Source organism: Cervus canadensis, chromosome 11, assembly GCF_019320065.1.
Source record: "Cervus canadensis isolate Bull #8, Minnesota chromosome 11, ASM1932006v1, whole genome shotgun sequence".
Lineage (NCBI taxonomy): Eukaryota > Metazoa > Chordata > Mammalia > Artiodactyla > Cervidae > Cervus > Cervus canadensis.
The window spans coordinates 48,519,241-48,538,408 of NC_057396.1; the positions used below are offsets into that span (position 1 = coordinate 48,519,241).

At 42.6% G+C, this 19,168-nt stretch overlaps 3 protein-coding genes across 3 annotated transcripts in view; 2 read left to right on the plus strand and 1 right to left on the minus strand.

Annotated features, from left to right (window-relative positions):
- MRPL48 (mitochondrial ribosomal protein L48) overlaps window positions 1–5,156 on the plus strand; it is a 48,902-nt gene extending 43,746 nt beyond the window's left edge. The window contains exons 6-8 of the mRNA XM_043482419.1: window positions 2,467–2,569; window positions 4,072–4,161; window positions 4,881–5,156. Coding sequence (XP_043338354.1) covers window positions 2,467–2,569; window positions 4,072–4,161; window positions 4,881–4,955 — 268 coding nt within the window. The 3' untranslated portion in view covers window positions 4,956–5,156. The remainder of the gene's footprint in view (window positions 1–2,466; window positions 2,570–4,071; window positions 4,162–4,880) is intronic.
- An 8,339-nt stretch (window positions 5,157–13,495) lies between these two features.
- On the minus strand, window positions 13,496–16,655 carry LOC122449740 (cytochrome c oxidase assembly factor 4 homolog, mitochondrial). Its single transcript, XM_043481695.1, has 2 exons — window positions 16,476–16,655; window positions 13,496–14,116 (listed from the first exon to the last, which is right to left on the minus strand). Exon 2 carries the CDS (start codon window positions 14,102–14,104, stop codon window positions 13,850–13,852), a length of 255 nt encoding a protein of 84 aa, XP_043337630.1. The 5' UTR covers window positions 14,105–14,116; window positions 16,476–16,655; the 3' UTR covers window positions 13,496–13,849.
- A 51-nt stretch (window positions 16,656–16,706) lies between these two features.
- Window positions 16,707–19,168, plus strand: part of PAAF1 (proteasomal ATPase associated factor 1) — a 39,591-nt gene continuing 37,129 nt past the window's right edge. The window contains exons 1-2 of the mRNA XM_043481693.1: window positions 16,707–16,804; window positions 18,353–18,393. Of these exons, the coding sequence (XP_043337628.1) occupies window positions 16,758–16,804; window positions 18,353–18,393 (88 nt within the window). The 5' untranslated portion in view covers window positions 16,707–16,757. The remainder of the gene's footprint in view (window positions 16,805–18,352; window positions 18,394–19,168) is intronic.

Sequence of the window (19,168 nt, forward strand, 5' to 3'; positions counted from 1 at the left end):
TGTTTTCACTATCTGATCATCCAAATAATGTTTATTGCAGAAAACTGGGGCAGTACAGAAATATGTAGATACTAAAGAAAAATAACCTTTACTCTTATGACTCAAAGGTCTATTCTACTTTAAAATAACTAGAGTTCCCAGTATTTTTTTTTAATCAAACTATGTCTGATTTTTCTATTGGTTCTCTTTGAGGGCCTCATGCCTCCTTGCCTTTGTAGACTGCCCTCTTTTGGAATGCCCTCCAGGCAAACATCTGTGTTCATTCTTTACATCTTGATAAAGCACTGCCTCACCTATGAAGCCTTCCCCAGGCTCTCCCGCTTTTCTCCCTCTTGTCTCTGTAATATTTGGTATATACCTATATTGCCTTTGTCTTCCTATCTTGCCTGGAGAATCCCAGGGATGGCAGAGCCTGGTGGGCTGCCGTCTATGGGGTCGCAGAGTCAGTCATGACTGAAGCGACTTAGCAGCAGCAGCAGTGCAAATGTTTGTGTACTTACCTGTCTCCAAAACATTCTTAGCAAGCTCCTTGAAAGCGTAAACTGCATTGCACCCATCAGACTGCCTCGGACAGAACAGGATCTCAGTAAATGTTTGCTGAATAAGTGAATGAACAAATAAACAAATCAGTGAAATCTTGCTAAAGTAAGTGTTGAAGAATAAAGTGCATGCTCAGTGGTAGGAATGAACAAGTCCCACTTTATTCAGTCTTATCTGTGGAATGTCAAAAAAGAAAAAGAACATTTTAGAGGATGTTTACTTTTCTGAAAGCTTTTACATAATTACTTTGATTTTCCATAATAAGTTTATGAATGTACCCCCCTCCCCATTTTTGGTCGTGCCATGCAGTGTGCAGGATCTTAGTTCTCTGACCGGGGTTCGAACCCATGTCCCCTGCAGTGGAAGTGTGGAGTCCTAACTACTAGACCACCAGAGAAGTCCCTGATTTTTTTATAAAGAAATTATTGCCAAGTGTAAATTTGAAGTGATCAGAGATTGTGCTATAAAATGGAAGGGGTTGTTACTTCGGGTAGCTTACCTGGAAGTTTGCAGTACCTAGCGTTTACTCACTGTTGTAAGGGCAAGGGAATTGGCATTTGTAGGCATAGTATGCCAGGCAAATTACTTACATAATCTTATTTAATTATTGCTAAAACCCTATGAACTAGGTATTATTATCTTCATTTAATAGCTGAAGAAACAAAGACCCAGAGAGCTGAATTAGTTTGTCCAAGGTCAAATAGGTAATAAGTGGCAGAGCCAACATTTAAATCCAGTACTGACTCTCATGTTTCCAAATCACTTTCCATTACACCAGACTTCTTTTTGTAGCAGTCCATCTGTAGAGGGTCATGCTCCTTTCTCTTAATTCATGAAGTTTTGTGTAGCATGAAAATTCAGCAATCCTACTGTTGTTATTAGTATTCCATTTATCTTCAGTTTTAGGAACTTTTTGATAAGATGAACACAATACTAATATCATATTTCTGTGTAATCATCAGTCCTATCTCAGCACCATATCTGGTTCTCATAATTGTCTATTGATATAAGCCTGGATTGTAATCCCCATTATTCATGAAGAAATGGAGTCCAAGAAGGAGAAGGGACTTGCCTAAGTAAATATTGCTAATAAGTGGCAGGGCTAAGACCTGACCCCAAGTTCAGCACTCTTTTCATTGTGGTATATAGATCTACTGAAGCTGATTATAGTGAGCATAGATTACAACACTGTTTCTCAACCTGGAGACATTTAACAATGTCTGGAGATAGTTCTAATTGTTATCACTTTGGGAATACTACTAGCATTTGCTGGATATAGAGGTTAGGGATGCATAGGCCAGCCCCCACAATAAGAATTACCTGTTCTAAAGGGTCAATAGTGCTGACATTAAGAAATCCTGCTGTAGAACTGGAGCAGGGGACTCCCTTGGTGGTCCAGTGGTTAAGACTGTGCTTCCACTGCAGGGTACACGGGTTTAGTCTCTGGTCAGAGAACCAAGACCTCACATGCTTCACAGCATGGCCAAAATTTTAAAAAAATAAATAAGTAAAATAAAAATACAACTGGAGCAGGATTGGGTTTCATGCCTCATTTCTTCAGAAGAGATGAAATACCCAAGGTTAGCCTCCAGAGTGTACCTAGTGATAAACTTAATTATTTAAGAACTGGCTATTATTTAGTAGCAGCAAATACTTATTAATCACCAGGCTTTACTCAGAGTGTTATATTAAGCATGACTAGGGATGCATAAAAGTATTAGACAGGGTCTATCCCCTCATGGAGTGTAAAGACTCCTGGAGAAGGTGTAAGAGGATCTGGTTACTTTGACCCTGGCTGCAGACAGACAGCCCAAGGTTGCAGGAGCCTACTGCATGCAGTAGTGGCTGCACTCAGGGACTACCCTGACTGAAGTGGTGTGGCTGGCTTAAGGAACCCTCCCAATAGCTGACTTTTCCTTCCCACAGTTATGCGATGCCCACCAAAACCATGGAGGTGTTGCAGCTTCAGGACCAAGGCAACAAAATGTTACTGGACTCAGTTCTTACCACCCATGAGCGAGTGGTTCAGGTAGGTACTCTGGAAGAAACTTGAAATGTCTCTACCTCTCCTGGTTCTTTCTTGGTTGAGTTTCAAACCTGGTATCCAGTTGTCTACTGGGTTTCTCCACCAAGATGTTCAACAGGTGCCCTACACTCAGTGTATACAAGACTAATTGTAGGAGGACTGTTTTTTTTTTCCCCTATAATCCTCCTCACCTTTGAGCTTAATGCTTGACCCTTCTTTGTCCTTGGGTATCCATTCATTCTCCAGATTCTATGGTTTCTACCCCTAAAAACCTTTCAGATCCATCCACTTTGCTTTACACTTATGTCAATGTGATCATGTCATTTTCCCACATAGACCCCCTCAGTGGCTTTCCTTTAACTCTGTAGCCATTAGCAGTCACTCCTTTTTCCCCATTCCCCTAGCTCCTGGCAACCACTAATCTACTTTCCATTTCTGTGGTTTTACCTCTTCTAGACATTTCTTCAAATGAAATTATATAATATATGGCCTTCTATATCTAGCTTCTTTCACGTAGCATAATGTTTTCTAGGTTCATCCATGTTGTAGTAGTAGCACATATCAATACTTCATTCCTTTTTACTGCCAAATAATATTCCAACACATGGACTTCACCCTTTTTGATCCAATCAAGAAATGTATCAGGAAGATAACCAGTAGGATGTTAAGGTAGTAACACCCTACATCTATGTTAAATTTTTTAATGATTAAAGTACTTACAATCTTGGTTCTTTAAATATTATCAGGAATAAATTATTTGAGTTTCATTTTATGACAGATCTAACTTGCCACCAAGGCCCATAGGATAAAGTTTGAACTCTTTTGATTAGCAGCTAAGTGGCTTCATGATTGTTCTCCAGCTTTTCCTCTTCACACCTTCATTCGTTCCAGCCACACGTGGAACTAGTTTTAATTCCCTAGTACTGTGCTGTTCCTCCACATTTTACTGAATATTATTTTCTCTGCCTTAAAAAAAAAAAACCAACTCCACACTACAGTTGAATTCTCCCAATTTACCCTTGTTTTTCAAGACTCCAACCAGATGTTACCTCTTTTGGAAGCTTTTTTTTTTTAACCTCCCTGATTAAGTTAGGTAGATGTTTCTCTTCTGGGTTCTGCCTGCCCCCTGCATGCCCTTCTTCCACACATCTGATTTATCTTTGGATCCTCAGCACAGGGTCTGATGACAATCAGGTGGTGGTCTATGGGTAAACTTGTGTTGACTCAGAAAGTCATCCTGGACTTAACCTCTTGATCCAGTTATGACATTCGTTGCCTATAAGAGCAGATATTGGCCATGACCATCTCAGTAATCAGACAACTTGGCAGATCAGCAAGAGAAATTGAAATCCTGTGAGGTCTGAGCTCCAAAACCAGCTCTGGGTGTTAATCCTTCACCCAAAGGCCCTCAGGCTCTACTGGAGCTGACATTTGAGCCCTTGCCCTTTCTGCCCAACCACCTAACTTTCAGTGACTCTCTTCGAGCATCTTCTTTCCTTTTGCAGATCAGCGGTTTGAGTGCTACGTTTGCAGAGATTTTCTTGGAAATAATCCAAAGCAATCTTCCTGAAGGAGTCAAATTGTCAGTGAGGGAGGTAGGTGCTAATTTGAGAAGAGGCCCACTGGTGGGCTCAAAATATGGATAAGGAAATCTGGACTGGCTGACTTTAGAAACAGCAAAGGCTTGTGGATAACTTAACCCAGATAATAATCAGGAAAGGTATGCAGGCTGCTTTACCATGATCATTGGTCTGACTGTTCCAATGCATCAGGGATGATACTTCATAGACCATGAAAGCTGAACTCTGTCAGAGCATCCTGATGTTATGGGTAGCCCATTTTACCTCCAAATTCCCTCCCTTGAGGCAGCTGTATAGCAGAAAGAATATGATTTAAGATCACATACACTGTAAGTAATCAGAACACAAATAGGGAAATGTACTAAGGCAAGGAGGAAGTCCAATTCAAATTTGAGTCCTTGATACCTAGTATAAGTCTGGTACATAGTCCGTGTGTGCATGCTAAGTCACTTCAGTTGTGTCTGACTCTTTGCAACACTATGACTGTAGCCTGCCAGGCTCCTCTGTCCATGGGGATTCTCCAGGCAAGAATACTGGAGGTGGATTGCTGTGCCCTCCTCCAGGGGATCTTCCCGACCCAGGGATCGAACCCTGGTACATAGCAGCTACTCAGTAAAAGTTAGTTGAATCCAAATAATTTTCTACAGAGCTGGCTGATGTATCTTTTTCTGATGCTGGGCATGTTTGAGTGACTCTGTAGTAATTTCCTCTTATTTTCTTTTTCTTCTCCACAGCACACTGAAGAAGACTTCAAGGGAAGGTTCAAAGCTCGGCCAGAACTGGAAGAACTGTTAGCCAAGTTGAACTAGCTCATTGCAGACCATTTCATGCCTTTCAGCACTGGTGATATTGAGTGGCAAGGGGTAGAGCTTCCTGGGTGGCCAGAGTTGAGCAGGAGACCCTGACCCTCAACATCATAAGTACTCCTCTCCTTGCTTACCAATTGCCACCACTTTTCTTTGAGCCAACCCTGGGTATCCTCCATCTAATAAAAAGCTGCTGCTGATGGATGTGTGTGTGTATTTGAGAAGTCAGTCCATCCTGTGCAGTATCTTTAACTAAGGGATTGGATTTCTCTTTGCCTGTTGCTTTAGCACATAAGTGTTTTCTCCTTCAGAATTTCTCCAATTAAGAGTGAACTCATCCTTTAAATCAACCTGGCATGGAGTCCCTTTAATGAGGCAGACAATCACAAGTAAACTCTCCACATATAAAAGGCACAGGGAGGGAGATTTTGTATATGAAAAATCCTCCAGATAGAATCAAGATCTGTTTATAAGTGAAAAAAAAATTACCTTGTGGGGTAGTGAGTGACTTGTCATAAGTATGCAGGTAGATGTTACATAACTGCAAATTAGGGTTGCCTGGAATAAATTTAAGCAAAGAATTAAAGGTTGATCTTGGTCAGGTGTCAGGAAGCTGCAGCCTGTAAGCCAAATCCCATTAACTGCCTATTTGCTTTTTAAAAAAATTTATTGAGGTGACATTCACATGTCACAAAACTAACCATTTGAAAGTGAATAACTGCACGGTATTTAATACATTTGCAGTGTTGTGCAACCTCTATCCAGTTCCAAAACCCTATTTCAAACCGCCATAGACAAAGGTTTATGGGAACAGAGCCCTGCTCATTCACTTACATATCGTCTGTGGCTGCTTTTATGTTGCCATGGCAGAGCTGAGTCGCTGTGACAAAGATGGTTAAGCTAAAACATTTTCACGTGGCCTTTTATAAAAATAGTTTGTCAAACATGGATCTAAGTCACTGGTTTCCAAACTTAAGCATGCATCAGGATCACCTGCAAGACTTTTAAGGACACGAATTACTGGACTCCATTCCCAGATTTTCTGATTTAGATCTTGAGCAAGGGTGCTGCTGCTGCTGGTCAGAGTTGCCTCTTTGTTGCCACAAGTCTTAAGGGCTTCCCTGGTGGCTCAGACGGTAAAGTGTCTGCCTGCAATGTGAGAGACCCGGGTTCGATCCCTGAGTTGGGAAGATCCCCTGGAGAAGGAAGTGGCAACCCACTCCAGTACTCTTGCCTGGAAAATTCCATGGACAGAGGAGCCTTGTAGGCTACAGTCCATGGGGTCACAAAGAGTTGGACACGACTGAGTGACTTCACTTTACTTCATATGTGTGTGCATGCAGATGGTAACTGTGTGTGAAAATATGTGAGTGCATCTCACATTTATTGACCTCTAATTATGCTCTATACTTTATACAGATTATCCTTGGGGTTGATGGTATTATTTCCAATTTTACAGGTGAAGAAACTGAGGTTTGAAGAGCTGAATCGACGTCCTAGGGTCACACAGCTAAAAAGTGGCACACCTCTCCCCTCTGATACCCCCTACTTCTCTTGGATAACCTGTACAGAGGTCTGGGAGAGTTTAGAGCATTCTTAGCATTGCATGTACTTTCCTGATACTTTTCAGAAATTTTCAGCTCTGAAGTTATTTTGGTTTCTTTGACTTGGTTTCTAAAAGCAACAGGGGAAACTCAGATTTCTTCTCAAGGTGTAACACTGGGGAGGGCTGTCAAGATAGCAGGTACCCTCAATTAAAATGCTTTTCTGAATTCAAATTGAAGCTTCAGCAGGCCAGGACTTAGAAGGGAACCTTACTGGGAGTATAGGCAGAATTTGCCAGGTGAAGACTGATATTTTGGTTGGATAATTAATCATTGCTGAGCTTCCTTTAGGGAAGATCAGAGAGCAGCAGCTAGTGGATAAGTGTAAAGTTGGAGGATGTGTAGTGACTTGAAGATAAGGTGAATAAACATATGTATACACAGACAGGCTTCCCAGGTGGCACCAGTGGTAAAGAACCCGCCTGCCAATGTGGGAGACATAAGAGACAAGGGTCAATCCCTGGGTTGGGAAGATCCCCTGGAGGGCATGGCAACCCACTCCAGTATTCTTGCCTGGAGAATCCCCATCGACAGAAGAGCCTGGGGGAGCTACAGTCCATAGGGTTGCAGAGTTGGACACAACTGAAGCGACTTAGCACACACGCATACACACAGACACACAGTGCCTCCATATCACACAGGCAACGGGCAATGTCACGTGGGCCCCATTTCAGTTCAGTTCAGTTGCTCAGTCATGTCCGGCTCTTTGCGACCCCGTGAATCGCAGCACGCCAGGCCTCCCTGTCCATCACCAACTCCCAGACTTTACTCAAACGCAAGTCCATCGAGTCGGTGATGCCATCCGGCCATCTCATCCTGTGTCATCCCCTTCTCCTCCTGCCCCCAATCCCTCCCAGCGTCAGGGTCTTTTCCAATGAGTCAACTCTTCGCATGAAGTGGCCAAAGTATTGGAGTTTCAGCTTCAGCATCAGTCCTTCCAATGAACACCCAGGACTGATCTCCTTTAGGGTGGACTGGTTGGATCTCCTTGCAGTCCAAGGGACTCTCAAGAGTCTTCTCCAACACCACAGTTCAAAAGCATCAATTCTTCGGCGCTAAGCTTTCTTCACAGTCCAACTCTCACATCCATACACGACCACTGGAAAAACCATAGCCTTGACGAGACGGACCTTTGTTGGCAAAGTAATGTCTCTGCTTTTTAATATGCTGTCTAGGTTGGTCATAACTTTCCTTCCAAGGAGTAAGCGCCTTTTAATTTCATGGCTGCAATCACCATCTGCAGTGATTTTGGAGCCCCAAAAAATAAAGTCAGCCACCGTTTCCCCATCTATTTCCCATGAAGTGATGGGACCAGATGCCATGATCTTCGTTTTCTGAATGTTGAGCTTTAAGCTAACTTTTTCACTCTCCTCTTTCACTTTCATCAAGAGGCTCTTTAGTACTTCTTCACTTTCTGCCATAAGGTGACAGCATTTTCACAACTGATCAGATATACACTTAAGATCTTTGTTTCACCATTATCTCCATTCATACATTATCTCCATTTCAAGTTCCTAAAAGGGATTACCCCCATTTTACACATCAGAAAACAGGTTTGATGAGGGTAAAATAACTCACCTGAAGCCTCAAAACTAATAAATGTAGAAATTAAGAATAGCTCAGGTTTGTCTGCCTCTTTTCTTTATAATAGGTTCTTTCAGGAAGGCAGGAGAAGGAATTAGTATTTTCAGCCTAGAGCCCAGAGACTTGTATTCCATTTGATTTCACTGCCATGTGTTTCTAGGGAAGTTCACTTCCCTCTAAAGAGTCAAATGAAGCTCACAATTGTTTTGTTAACTCTGAAGTTCTAGCAATCAGAATATCTGTCCCCTTTACCAGGATAAGGCATGATGAGTAATTTTCATCTGTTTCAGGGCAGACTAATCACGAGCAACAAAAGCCCTTTGGCTCTTGTGAGGATAAATCACTAACTAGGTCAGTGACACAAGAGCTCCAAGGTGACAGAACCCAGAAGCCTCCTGTTTAAGAGGGAAGCCTGACTCATCCCTCATGATGTAATGGAAAGAGATGGACTGGGAATCAAGAGATCTGAATCCTGCTCCCAGTTCTGCCGATGAGGTGCCTTGTCACCTTGACTAAAGCACTGCCCTTCCTGGGCCCTAACCTGCACTTGCAGAATAAGAGGTTAGGCTGGCTGGGTCCCAAGTCCCTCAGCTCTAGAATCTTGTAGATTTGTGAAACCGTGCATCTTGCTTTCACAAATTATTAACAAGGAAAGGTGGACAACTGGAAAATACCACTGCATTCCAGGTTCCTATATTAAAAAGCAGAGACATTACTTTGCCAACAAAGGTCCGTCTCGTCAAGGCTATGGTTTTTCCAGTGGTCATGTGTGGATGTGAGAGTTGGACTGTGAAGAAAGCCGAGTGCCGAAGAATTGGTGCTTTTGAACTGTGGTGTTGGAGAAGACTCTTGAGAGTCCCTTGGACTGCAAGGAGATCCAACCAGTCCATCCTAAAGGAGATCAGTCCTGGGTGTTAATTGGAAGGACTGATGCTGAAGCTGAAACTCCAATACTTTGGCCACCTGATGCAAAGAACTGACTCATTAGAAAAGACCCTGATGCTAGGAAAGATTGAGGGCAGGAGAAGGGGATGACAGAGGATGAGATGGTTGGATGGCACCACCGACTCAATGGACATGGGTTTGAGTGGACTTAGGGAGTTGGTGATGGACAGGGAGGCCTGGCGTGCTGCGATTAATGGGGTCGCTAAGAGTTGGACATGACTGAGCGACTGAACTGATACTGATGAAACCTACACTTTTATCAAGTTAAAGGACATTTCCACCCACCAGAAAGTTCCCCTACCTTCTTTGATAGTCATTCTTCCCAGAAACAACCACTAATCTCATTTCTATTACCACAGGTTAGTTTTGTCTAACAATACATAAATAGCATTGAATATATACCGTTTTATGCCTAACTTCACTCACTTATCCTGATGTTTTTACTCATGTTGTTGCATGTAACTGTAGTTCATTCCTTCAGCATACTTTTAGTTTTGGACCCAGTTAGGGTTAAAATATGTCTAGTACTGCTGCAAAAACATGAGAGCTAGGCAGGAGAGAAGAAAGAAAAGGTCAATGGATTAGGAATCAGAGTAGCTGGGTTCTAGTTTTGACTCTATCAATATAGAACCTTTAAGATAATCTGTTCTGGTTTTCATTTTACAGATGAGTTAACTGGCCCAGGAGGGAAAGAGACTTGTCTGAGGTCACTCACAGGGATAGCTCTAAGTCACTGGATTCCTGGTTCAGTACACATTGCTGAAATTTTTAGAAATGGATTCTTATGTGGATCGTTAACTTTCAAGGACAGAATGCCCAGGTTAAATGGGCAGTTTTCCTCATGAAGGTGGTGGATTCCTCACCTTCATATGTTAGTCCTTTTCTTATGGCTGAGGATGCCTCACTCCCCCATCAAGCCAACTGTGGATTCTGAAAGGGTGTTTTTTAGTTGCAGAGAAAGAAATGGAAGCTGGATATTTTGGGCATTCAGACACTGGCTCACAGACCCCAGTCCTCACTGTTCTAGGATGTAAAGTATATTCAGGGGAGGAAAGGTCTCTGAGCATGCATTGGGCATGTCTGGAACCTGCTGACAAGGCACTACAGGTGGAAACAGCCAATGTGTCTTGTACTCGTTCAATCTGTACTTTGATCTCTTTGTGCCGTTTTTGTTTTCAAATGTCCCATCTCCCTGGAGAATCTGAAATGGTTCATTTAGTTCTTACATTCCCCTTGGAGTAACTTTCATTCTCAGATATTTCAGATTTAGAGAATCAGCTTCACGTTGAGACAGAGTAGCCAGGCTCTGCAAGACATCCAGGCTCTGAGGAATGAAAACTCTTCAGAAGATAACTGCTAGCAAAGGAAGGAATCCCCCACTCCTGCTTCCTCTGCCTGCTTCAAGTCCCTGCTGGAGCAGAGCGGGGAGCCCTACCCTTCCAAACAGAGGGGAAAGTACAGGGTTTCAACCTGGACTCCCTCCAGTTCTCCTTGGATTTCTAAAGTCAGCAGCCCAGGACTTGGTCTGGCAACTTTACCTGAGGGAGGAAAGTGGGAGGAGTATCTGATTACTCATCTAGTAGAACACTTCGCAGTGCACCGGCCACGTCCCCAGCCAAGGACCTTGCAGGGAAGAGCCAAATCATGAGTCTGCCTTAGGCCTAGCCAACGGTGGCACCCAGCCAAAAGGTCTCTCTGCTCATCCGTAGCACTGAGCCTCTCTGCAGAGGTAGGTATAGAGTGTACAGAGACAGGCATGGACCACCCTAAACTCCAGCTCCATGGCTGTGGGCTGCAGAACTGAGAGACTAAAAACACCATACTAATCTAGAACACTGTGGGCAACTTGCACTGGTTAATTTCCTTTTTATAAAGCACTAAGAAAAAGCAAAGTAGTATTTACACAGTAAGTATGGTTACTTACTGTGTTAAGCACTGTGCTAGGCACGAGATGCTTGTGAGAGAGCAGAGTGAATAACATAGGCTTAAGACATACGTGGGGTCTGATCTGCAATCTGCCTTTTACTTCCTCCTCTGTAAAGGGGAGTTAGTAGTGTTATGAAGATTAAACGAGGTATGTAACTCAGGACAGTGACTAGCACACAATAGTGATAATAGCCAACATTTAGTGAAGGTTTACTATGTGCCAGATGCTATTTCTAAGCTCTCCATCAATATTAACTCATTCTTTCAACAACCCTATGGAGAAGATCTACACTTATTAGCTTTGATGCCTTTGAGGAAGGTATTACTAACTGCATTTTTACAGAAGAAAAAACAGATCCTGAGATGTTAAGTAGTTTGCTCCAAATCATACTAACCCCAAATCTAGTAAGTGGCACAGTGGGATTGAAAGCAGCGTATCATAGGGACTGAGAGCACAGACTCTGGAATCAGATAGCCAGGGTTAAATGCTCCATGTATATTAGTTATAATAGTTCAATAAAAGCTAACTTTTATTACCAGGTATTTACATATTCCCCTTCATTTAATTCTCCTAGTGTGCCTATTAAATAGGAATTATCCCCATTTATTATACTTAAGGAAACAGTTTTGGGTGTCGATAGAGGCCTCTTTGCCCAAACACATTCTGTGACCCTTCCAGTGTTGGTTCTGTGTTAGACTGGAATCTTTCCAAACCTGTTCCATCCACTTAGCTGGTGTGAAAGCCATTCCTCCTGTTCAGAAGGTTCTCCTACTCTTTCTCTGTGTTAGAATTCCCTGCCCCCCATGACCTATTATTTCTATTTTAATTATACAAATTAATAAATAGGTATGTTTCTTTTGTAGTGTTTGTATAAGCAAATAGTCCTCACTGATGGAACTTCATACCATGACCATTTATTCACTATTAAACACATGCTGTAATGAAAATAATAGTGTACACATTTTATAAGATGTTTAAGAGGATCCCTAAAAGAGGAATTGCTTTTAAATATTTAAAATATTTGCAGATCTCACCAAATTGCCCTGAAAAAAGTTGACTAATTTATGATCCCTACAAAAGTGTGAATGTGTCTCTCTCCATCCCCAAGAATATTGGTGATTATACTTTTAATTTTTGTCAACAGGATGACCTAATGGTACTTTTGTTTTAAAATTTGTATTTCTCTGATTATAAGTGATATAGAATATATTTACATTTTTCTATATTTTGGGGGCATAGTTAGCTTTGTTCACTTTTCAGTTGGGCTATTTGCTTTTTCTTACTGATTTCTAAGTACATTTTTTGTTTGTTTGTTTTGGCTGTCCCAAGTGGCATGCAGCATCTTAGTTCCCTGACCAGGGATCGAATCTGTGCCCCTGCAATGGAATCGTGGTGTCTTAACCACTGGACCACCAGGGAAATCCCTCTAGGTACTTTTTATTTGTTGCAGATTGTAATCCTTTCTGCTATATATATACAATTATGTAATGTTTACTTCGTCTTTAACAGTGTCAACTAACTCTCTTCTCTTTGAGATTCTTGCTGACAGATGTAGTTCACACTGCTACCTCTGATGACCCATAGCACAGCACACATGCCCCAACAGATTCATTCATCCTTTTACACACATAGTCACCTCTTTCTGCTTGAAATAAGATTTTATGGTTCTTTGAACTTGAATCCCTCTTAACTTCTCTTTTCTCTTTTTCTCCTTCTCAGATACCAACAGAAAGGCTCAAAGTAGTTTTAGGGCCTATTCTATTTCAGATTTGTGCTTCTAATATATATATATGTGCTCAAGAAATGTTTCTGATGATGATGAAAGCATATGTCCCTTTGCATTCCAGTTCTGTAGCAATGGTCACCCTCTCAACTCCCTTCCCACTCCCAAATGTCAGAGACAAAATAATAGAATGGGTGATGCACTTCCATGGAAGAAAAATGGAAAGCAATGGCAACTGTTGTGAGCTGCAGTACACATCCACCTAAAAGAAGAATCATTCATTCAGCTCCAGCAAATTGCTGTTAAAGTAGGAATATAAGCTCCATGTTGACAGATTCTCCAAACTTTTCAAAAACTGAAAATCTGTATGTTATGTTAAATTACTTTTTAAACATCAAGTCAACATTATGTATTTCTTTGGTTGGGAGCATGTTCAAATCAGACTCTGTATCTGTTAATACAACAGAGTCTGACATACGAGAGGAACTTAGTATTTGTTTTCCCATTTACCTTCTTCCTTTCATTAGACTGACTGAAATATCCAGAACAGTTGATGAAAGATAAAGTCATTTGTATCATTATCAGAAATTAGTTGTTCTAGTGTTTTGTTTCTCTCTCAAACCAGACTAAAGCAATATGAAGGGAGATATATTTGCATCATATCCATTTCCTACACAGTGCCTGGCACATGAGGTCTCATAAGCCTGGCTGTTTTGGAACCTATGACCGAATAAATGAAGAAATGATTAAGGGTAACCAATTTACCTTTAGATTGTGAATCTACTTTGAAATTAAATGTCCATATAATCAACACAGTACTTGACACACTGACCCGAGATGTAGCATAGGAGAGCATCCCTTATTGTTTTACATGGCAAATACTGGTCAATATTTAATATTGGTGACACAATATGGGTGAGGATGTGTGGGATCTCAATATGACAGCTCATGTCCAAACCCATGGCTGCCTGGCTCTGGCCACAGGCCCAAATACTATCCCCAAGTCTTACAGTTCTTGGCCCACACTTCCACTGTTGAGGATTCCTTTCTCCCATGATCTGTCTGGGTGCTGGTTTCTGCAGGGCCATCCTCTGGGGATAGGTGGCTTGGGGTCTCAGCGGCGGGCGCTGCTTTGCTCCTTCAGCCTCTGCAGCTCCTCCCGCCGCCTTGCCTGCTGTGCACTCATGCAGTCCCGGAAGGCCTGCACCTGTGGCTGGCACTGCCTCCAGTCCTGGTGCTGGGCCATGCACTCCTGCACTGCATAGTGGGAAGCAGCACAGCCTGAGCGGGAGATGAGCTGGTCCAGCGGGTCCTCTTCTTCATCCTCCTTCTTCACCTGTCGGGACCAGGCATGGCCTTGGGCTGACATCTTCCAGAGTCTCTAGAATATCAACAGGAGCAAGGTTAGAGTAGGGACATGATTATATGTTTCTCTGTTATAAACAACACTGACCACTGCACTGTTATAGCCTATTTATGCCTATGTCTCCCCTTGGAGATTGTGAGCTATTTGAGGACAAATACTGGGCCTGATTCACCCTGGTACCCCCAGCACTAGGCTTGCAAAATGGTCTCAACTGAACAGAATGAGATAAAGTATGTGAGAACGCTCAGCACAGCACTAATAAGCTCAGATGGATTCTAATAGAATTGGAATTAGGTGAAATGTCACATTTCTGGGAAAGCTATCTCTTTTCTCCTATTGGAGAAGCAATCTTTTTTCCAATTAGCCTTATTCTATGGCTGGAGAAAAACACAGTTTAGTACTTGAGAGAGTAAACACATATGGGTAGGGTTTGACATTTGGGAGAATGGAGAGTTGTGTGGAGAACAGAGAGCATACGAGGTACAGGGCAAGAACTAAGTTTGTGAGGTGTGAGAATACTTAATGTGAGCTGCACTTGCCCACATTGCCTTTCCATAATCACCTGCTTCAGAGCACCCAGCACAATGTAGCATATAGAAGGAACTTAAGAGAGGTTTGAAGATAAATGACTCAGCCTTTGTACAAATTTAACCATGACAGGCTATAAATAAGCTAAGACTCCTCAATGCCTTTCCTGGGTCTCTGATTCATTTAACAAATTATCATTGAGTATCTATCATGTACCAAGCTCTGTGCTAGAGTTGAGGATACAAGAGTGACCAAGACAGATACACTTCCCGCCTTCATAGAGTTTATAATTTAGGTAAGTTAAAAGGCTATTTACTTGTGTACAGTATGTATAAACAGCTAAAATTGGGAAGACAGTGGAGACTACCTAAGCCAGACAAGGGGACAAACAGGCAGGGAGGCCTTCTTGCAGAAAATGATTTCTTTTCTTTTTTTTTTTAATATTTTAATAATTTTTCCAGAAAGTGATTTCTAAACTGAGACTTGAAAGATGAAAAGGGAAGAGCAGAGATGCAAAGAATATTCCTAATCAATGGAAGAGCAGGGTGGGGATTTGAGACAGAATTTGACATGAGATGAACTGAAAGTTTTACATGACTAGAGAATAGAGTATGAGAACAGGAAAATTAGTGAAAGTGATGAGTTGAGAAAGTATCTGATCTTAGGAAGACCGCATGTTAAGGTGTCAAGAGGGCAATGTGGAAGTCACAAAAAGGTTTTAAGAACTCTATGAAAGTGAAAGTGTTAATTGCTCAGTCCTGTCCAGACTCTTGGATACCCCATGGGCTGTAGCCCGCCAGGCTTCTCTGTCCATGGATTTCTCCAGGTAAGAATACTGGAGCAGGTTGCCATTTCCTTCTCCAGGAATCTTCCTAACCCAGGGATTGAACCCAGGTCTCCTGCATTACAGGCAGATTCTTTACATTCTGGGCCACCAGAAAAGCCCAAGAACTCTAAAGCCGGACACAAAATTCATTTGCTTTGAAGGCAAGGGAGGAGGGAGAAAATGGGCTTTGAAAACAAACTTGGATTGGAAAATTAGCTTGGTCACTGACTCACTGGGATACTTTAAGCAAATTACACTTTATAATCTCTCTTGAAAAACAGAGATCAAATCTATCTCACAAGACTGAAGACTAAATGAGATAATGCACATAAGGAGCCTGGCACGTCCAGAGTTCAATAAATGATAACTCCTATTACTATACATGTTTCCTCTTTCTAAATATACTATGAGCTCTTTAAAGGCAAGGGCAAGCCTCTTGAAATAGTATGGTGGAAAGAACAGTGCCTTGGATTCTAAGCCAAAAAATCCGGATTCAAATACTGGCACCTCGTTTTACTATGCACACGCCTTACCACGCATTTTTTTTTTTTTTTTTAGTATTTTGGCATGTGGGATCTTAGTCCCCCTAACAGGAAGCGAACTGGTGTCCCTTACAGTGAAAGGGCAATCTTAACGACTGGACTACACAGGAAATCCCTTAGTTTCCTTCTTAAGGTAATATCTAACTCACAGAGTTACTGCAAGGAATAAGATGCTAATAAGGGAGAAGTGCATGGGCTACAAAAGGACTTAAGTAAATGCTGTCATATTCTTTCCCCACCCCAACCTGGCTTCAGTCTCCCCTGAGTAAAAAATGGAAGACCCTCCCTCAGAGACCAGGGCAGGCTGGATGGTCGGCAGTTGATTCGCGAAGGCCAGCCTGGACTAAGAACGCATTGAAAGGATGGGTAAGCAGAAAAACCCAGGCGGTCAAGTTCCGGAGAGGACGCGTGCGCACTCGCGAGCCCGCGCTGTGAGCGCTAGGCTTCACCGCGTAAGATCGCGGCACACAGTGCTCACCGAACAGGCAGACAGGAGGACTCGAACGCGCGCTGCTGCACAGCGGCGTCGGTTTTGCAGGCAGTTGTAACTCTATCGAGTTACCCGGTAAACCTCCGCTCAGGAACCAGCTTCCTGCAGGGAGCGCGCGCGCAAAGGGGCGGGAAGAGAAAGAGAATACACAGCGTATTTTCATTAGCGGCTTTTCGGGGTAGATCCCGCCCTTCGTTCTCGACGCAGCCACTATGGGAAATCCACTTCCGGGAGAGAGCGGAAGGGGCGGGCTGGTGGAGGCGGGTCAAGATGGCGGCACCTTTGAGGATTCAGAGCGACTGGGCCCAGGCTCTCAGGTGAATCCAGGTCCAGAAGTGGGACATAGGAGGCGGGTAGCGGATTGTTGCCTTTACGTTAAGGAGCGCCACCCCCGACCCAGATGTCCATAGGGGTTGCCTCATCAATTGTTGAGGGAACCCTGAGCCTAGAAAAAGAAGTCTCAAACCCACATGGTCATTGTTTTTCATTTTCGGAAGAGTTATGCTGAATCCCAGGAAACACGTATGCGTCGTGTGATGGCAGAGGCAGAATAGGATCAACGAGTTGGAGAAAGACAGGAAAACTGAGAGGCAGGAAGACTCTTGGCCAAGTAATGATGGTCATTTAGCAAATACTTATTGGTCCTTATATTTCCAAAAGTCCCAGCAATCTGCATCACCAGGAGTCTTGGCATGCTTCTCGACCCCTACTGCTACTGCTGCTGCTAAATCACTTCAGTCGTGTCCGACTCTGTGCGACCCCATCCCTGGGATTCTCCAGGCAAGAACACTGGAGTGGGTTGCCATTTCCTTCTCCAATGTATAAAAGTGGAAAGTGAAAGTGAAGTCGCTCAGTCATGTCTGACTCTTCGCGACCCCATGGACTGCAGCCTACCAGGCTCCTCTGTCCATGGGATTTTCCAGGCAAGAGTACTGGAGTGGGGTGCCATTGCCTACTCCGGCCCCTAGTGGTGTGTTAATCATGTTGTGTATGATCCATGGGGTCCCAAAGAGGTGGACACGACGGAGTGACTTTCACTTCACTTCACAGGTCTTTTCAGGGAACAGTGGAACCCCTACCATGTCCAGACTCTGACCTAGATAGATGCTCGGCGGAGTTCAGATGTGTACTCTAAACTTAAGGGGTGGTTCCTGCCTTCGAGACGCTAACAGCTTAATTGGAATGTACAGCAAACCATTCATTTATTTAGCAAATATGGATCATATACTGTGCAAGTTATTTTGCTAGGCACCAAATTGAGTACAGCGGTACCGCAGTGTTTAGCCCCTAAGTCGTGTCTGCCATGGACTAAAGCCGGCCAGGCTCTTCTGTCCTTGGGATTTCCCAGGCAAGAATACTGGAGTGGGTTGCCTTTTCCTTCTCCAACAGCAGTGCGATGAATGGCAACTATTATACTAATGGGTTTTTAAAATGGAAACAATGGTGAAGATGAATGAAACATAGTCTCCTGCATTTAAGAAACTTATGCCTTACTAGGGCTGAAATAAAATAAACCTTATTACTACAACATCAGATGTGTAATAGGAAGAACACTGACCCTTGTTGAGGACCACCTTTGAGAGAACACAAGTCTAGAATCAAGAAGTAAGTTGCCCCCGATTGTGCAACTAATAAGTGTTTCATGATGAAGTACTTGAGCTTCATTTGACTAACAGGTCTATGCATTAAACACAACCCATAAGCATTTCTTCAACCAATAAAATTTGTCTATGCCTGGATAAGGTATTAGACTGATTTGTGTAAGTGCTGTGGCTAAACTGGAAATTATATGCTTTCTCCCCTTCATCAATGACATCCATTTTGACATTGAGTGAGTCTAATTAGGTTTTTGTTTCTCTTCATAGGAAGGACGAAGGGGAGGCCTGGCTGAGCTGTCATCCCCCAGGTAATATCCTTAAATCTGTATGCCTTCCCTTTAGAGAAAGAGGATTTACAACCCCTAGGAAAGAGCTTCCTGCTTTGTCCTGGCCTAGACTACTTGCACAGTGCTCAGTCTTCAGATGTTCTTGACCATTCTGTGCTGTAAAGATGTCACTGCAACTCCTGCATTCTAGGGGAAGGGCTTCCAATTGGTGTTCCATTGGGAGCCACAGACATTTATGGAGACATTGCTGCTGCATCTTAATCAGTGTCTTTGCCATATATTATTATATTCTAAGCAGCTCTGTAGCTTCAGTTGTGATCTTCCTGATTATGATTCCTGGGTCTATAGCTCTAGTCCTGACCTCTCTTCCTTTTCAAGCAGAGATTGAATGGTTACCTGCTAAACATTTCTGGTTAAAACTCTCACTGCCATTTTGAGCTTATCAGATCCAAAATCTGAAGCTGGGCTTCTGTTGTCAAACAGGTTTTCTTTCTAGATTTTCTCAGTTCTTAAGTTATCACCATTCTAGACATCAGAGTGAAAAAACCTGGTCACCTCACCCTACCATATATAGTTAGTTTCCAAGTCTTCCAAATTTTTCCTTTTGATGACATTCCTGTATTATTCCCATCCATTTGTTTTCAGTTAGTGTGATAACATTAAATTTTTTTTTCCTTTTAAATTTGTGAGAAAGCTTTGTCTTGCTGATAATTTTTCATTTTCAGAGCCCTTTGATGTCTCTCCATAATAAGATATTCTAGGAGAAATAGAGTTTTAAACAGTTTTTTTTTTTAAT

Bases quoted from the DNA above. Each gene is read 5' to 3' on its own strand.
- LOC122449740 (XM_043481695.1), bottom strand. From the start codon at position 14,104: ATGTCAGCCCAAGGCCATGCCTGGTCCCGACAGGTGAAGAAGGAGGAT.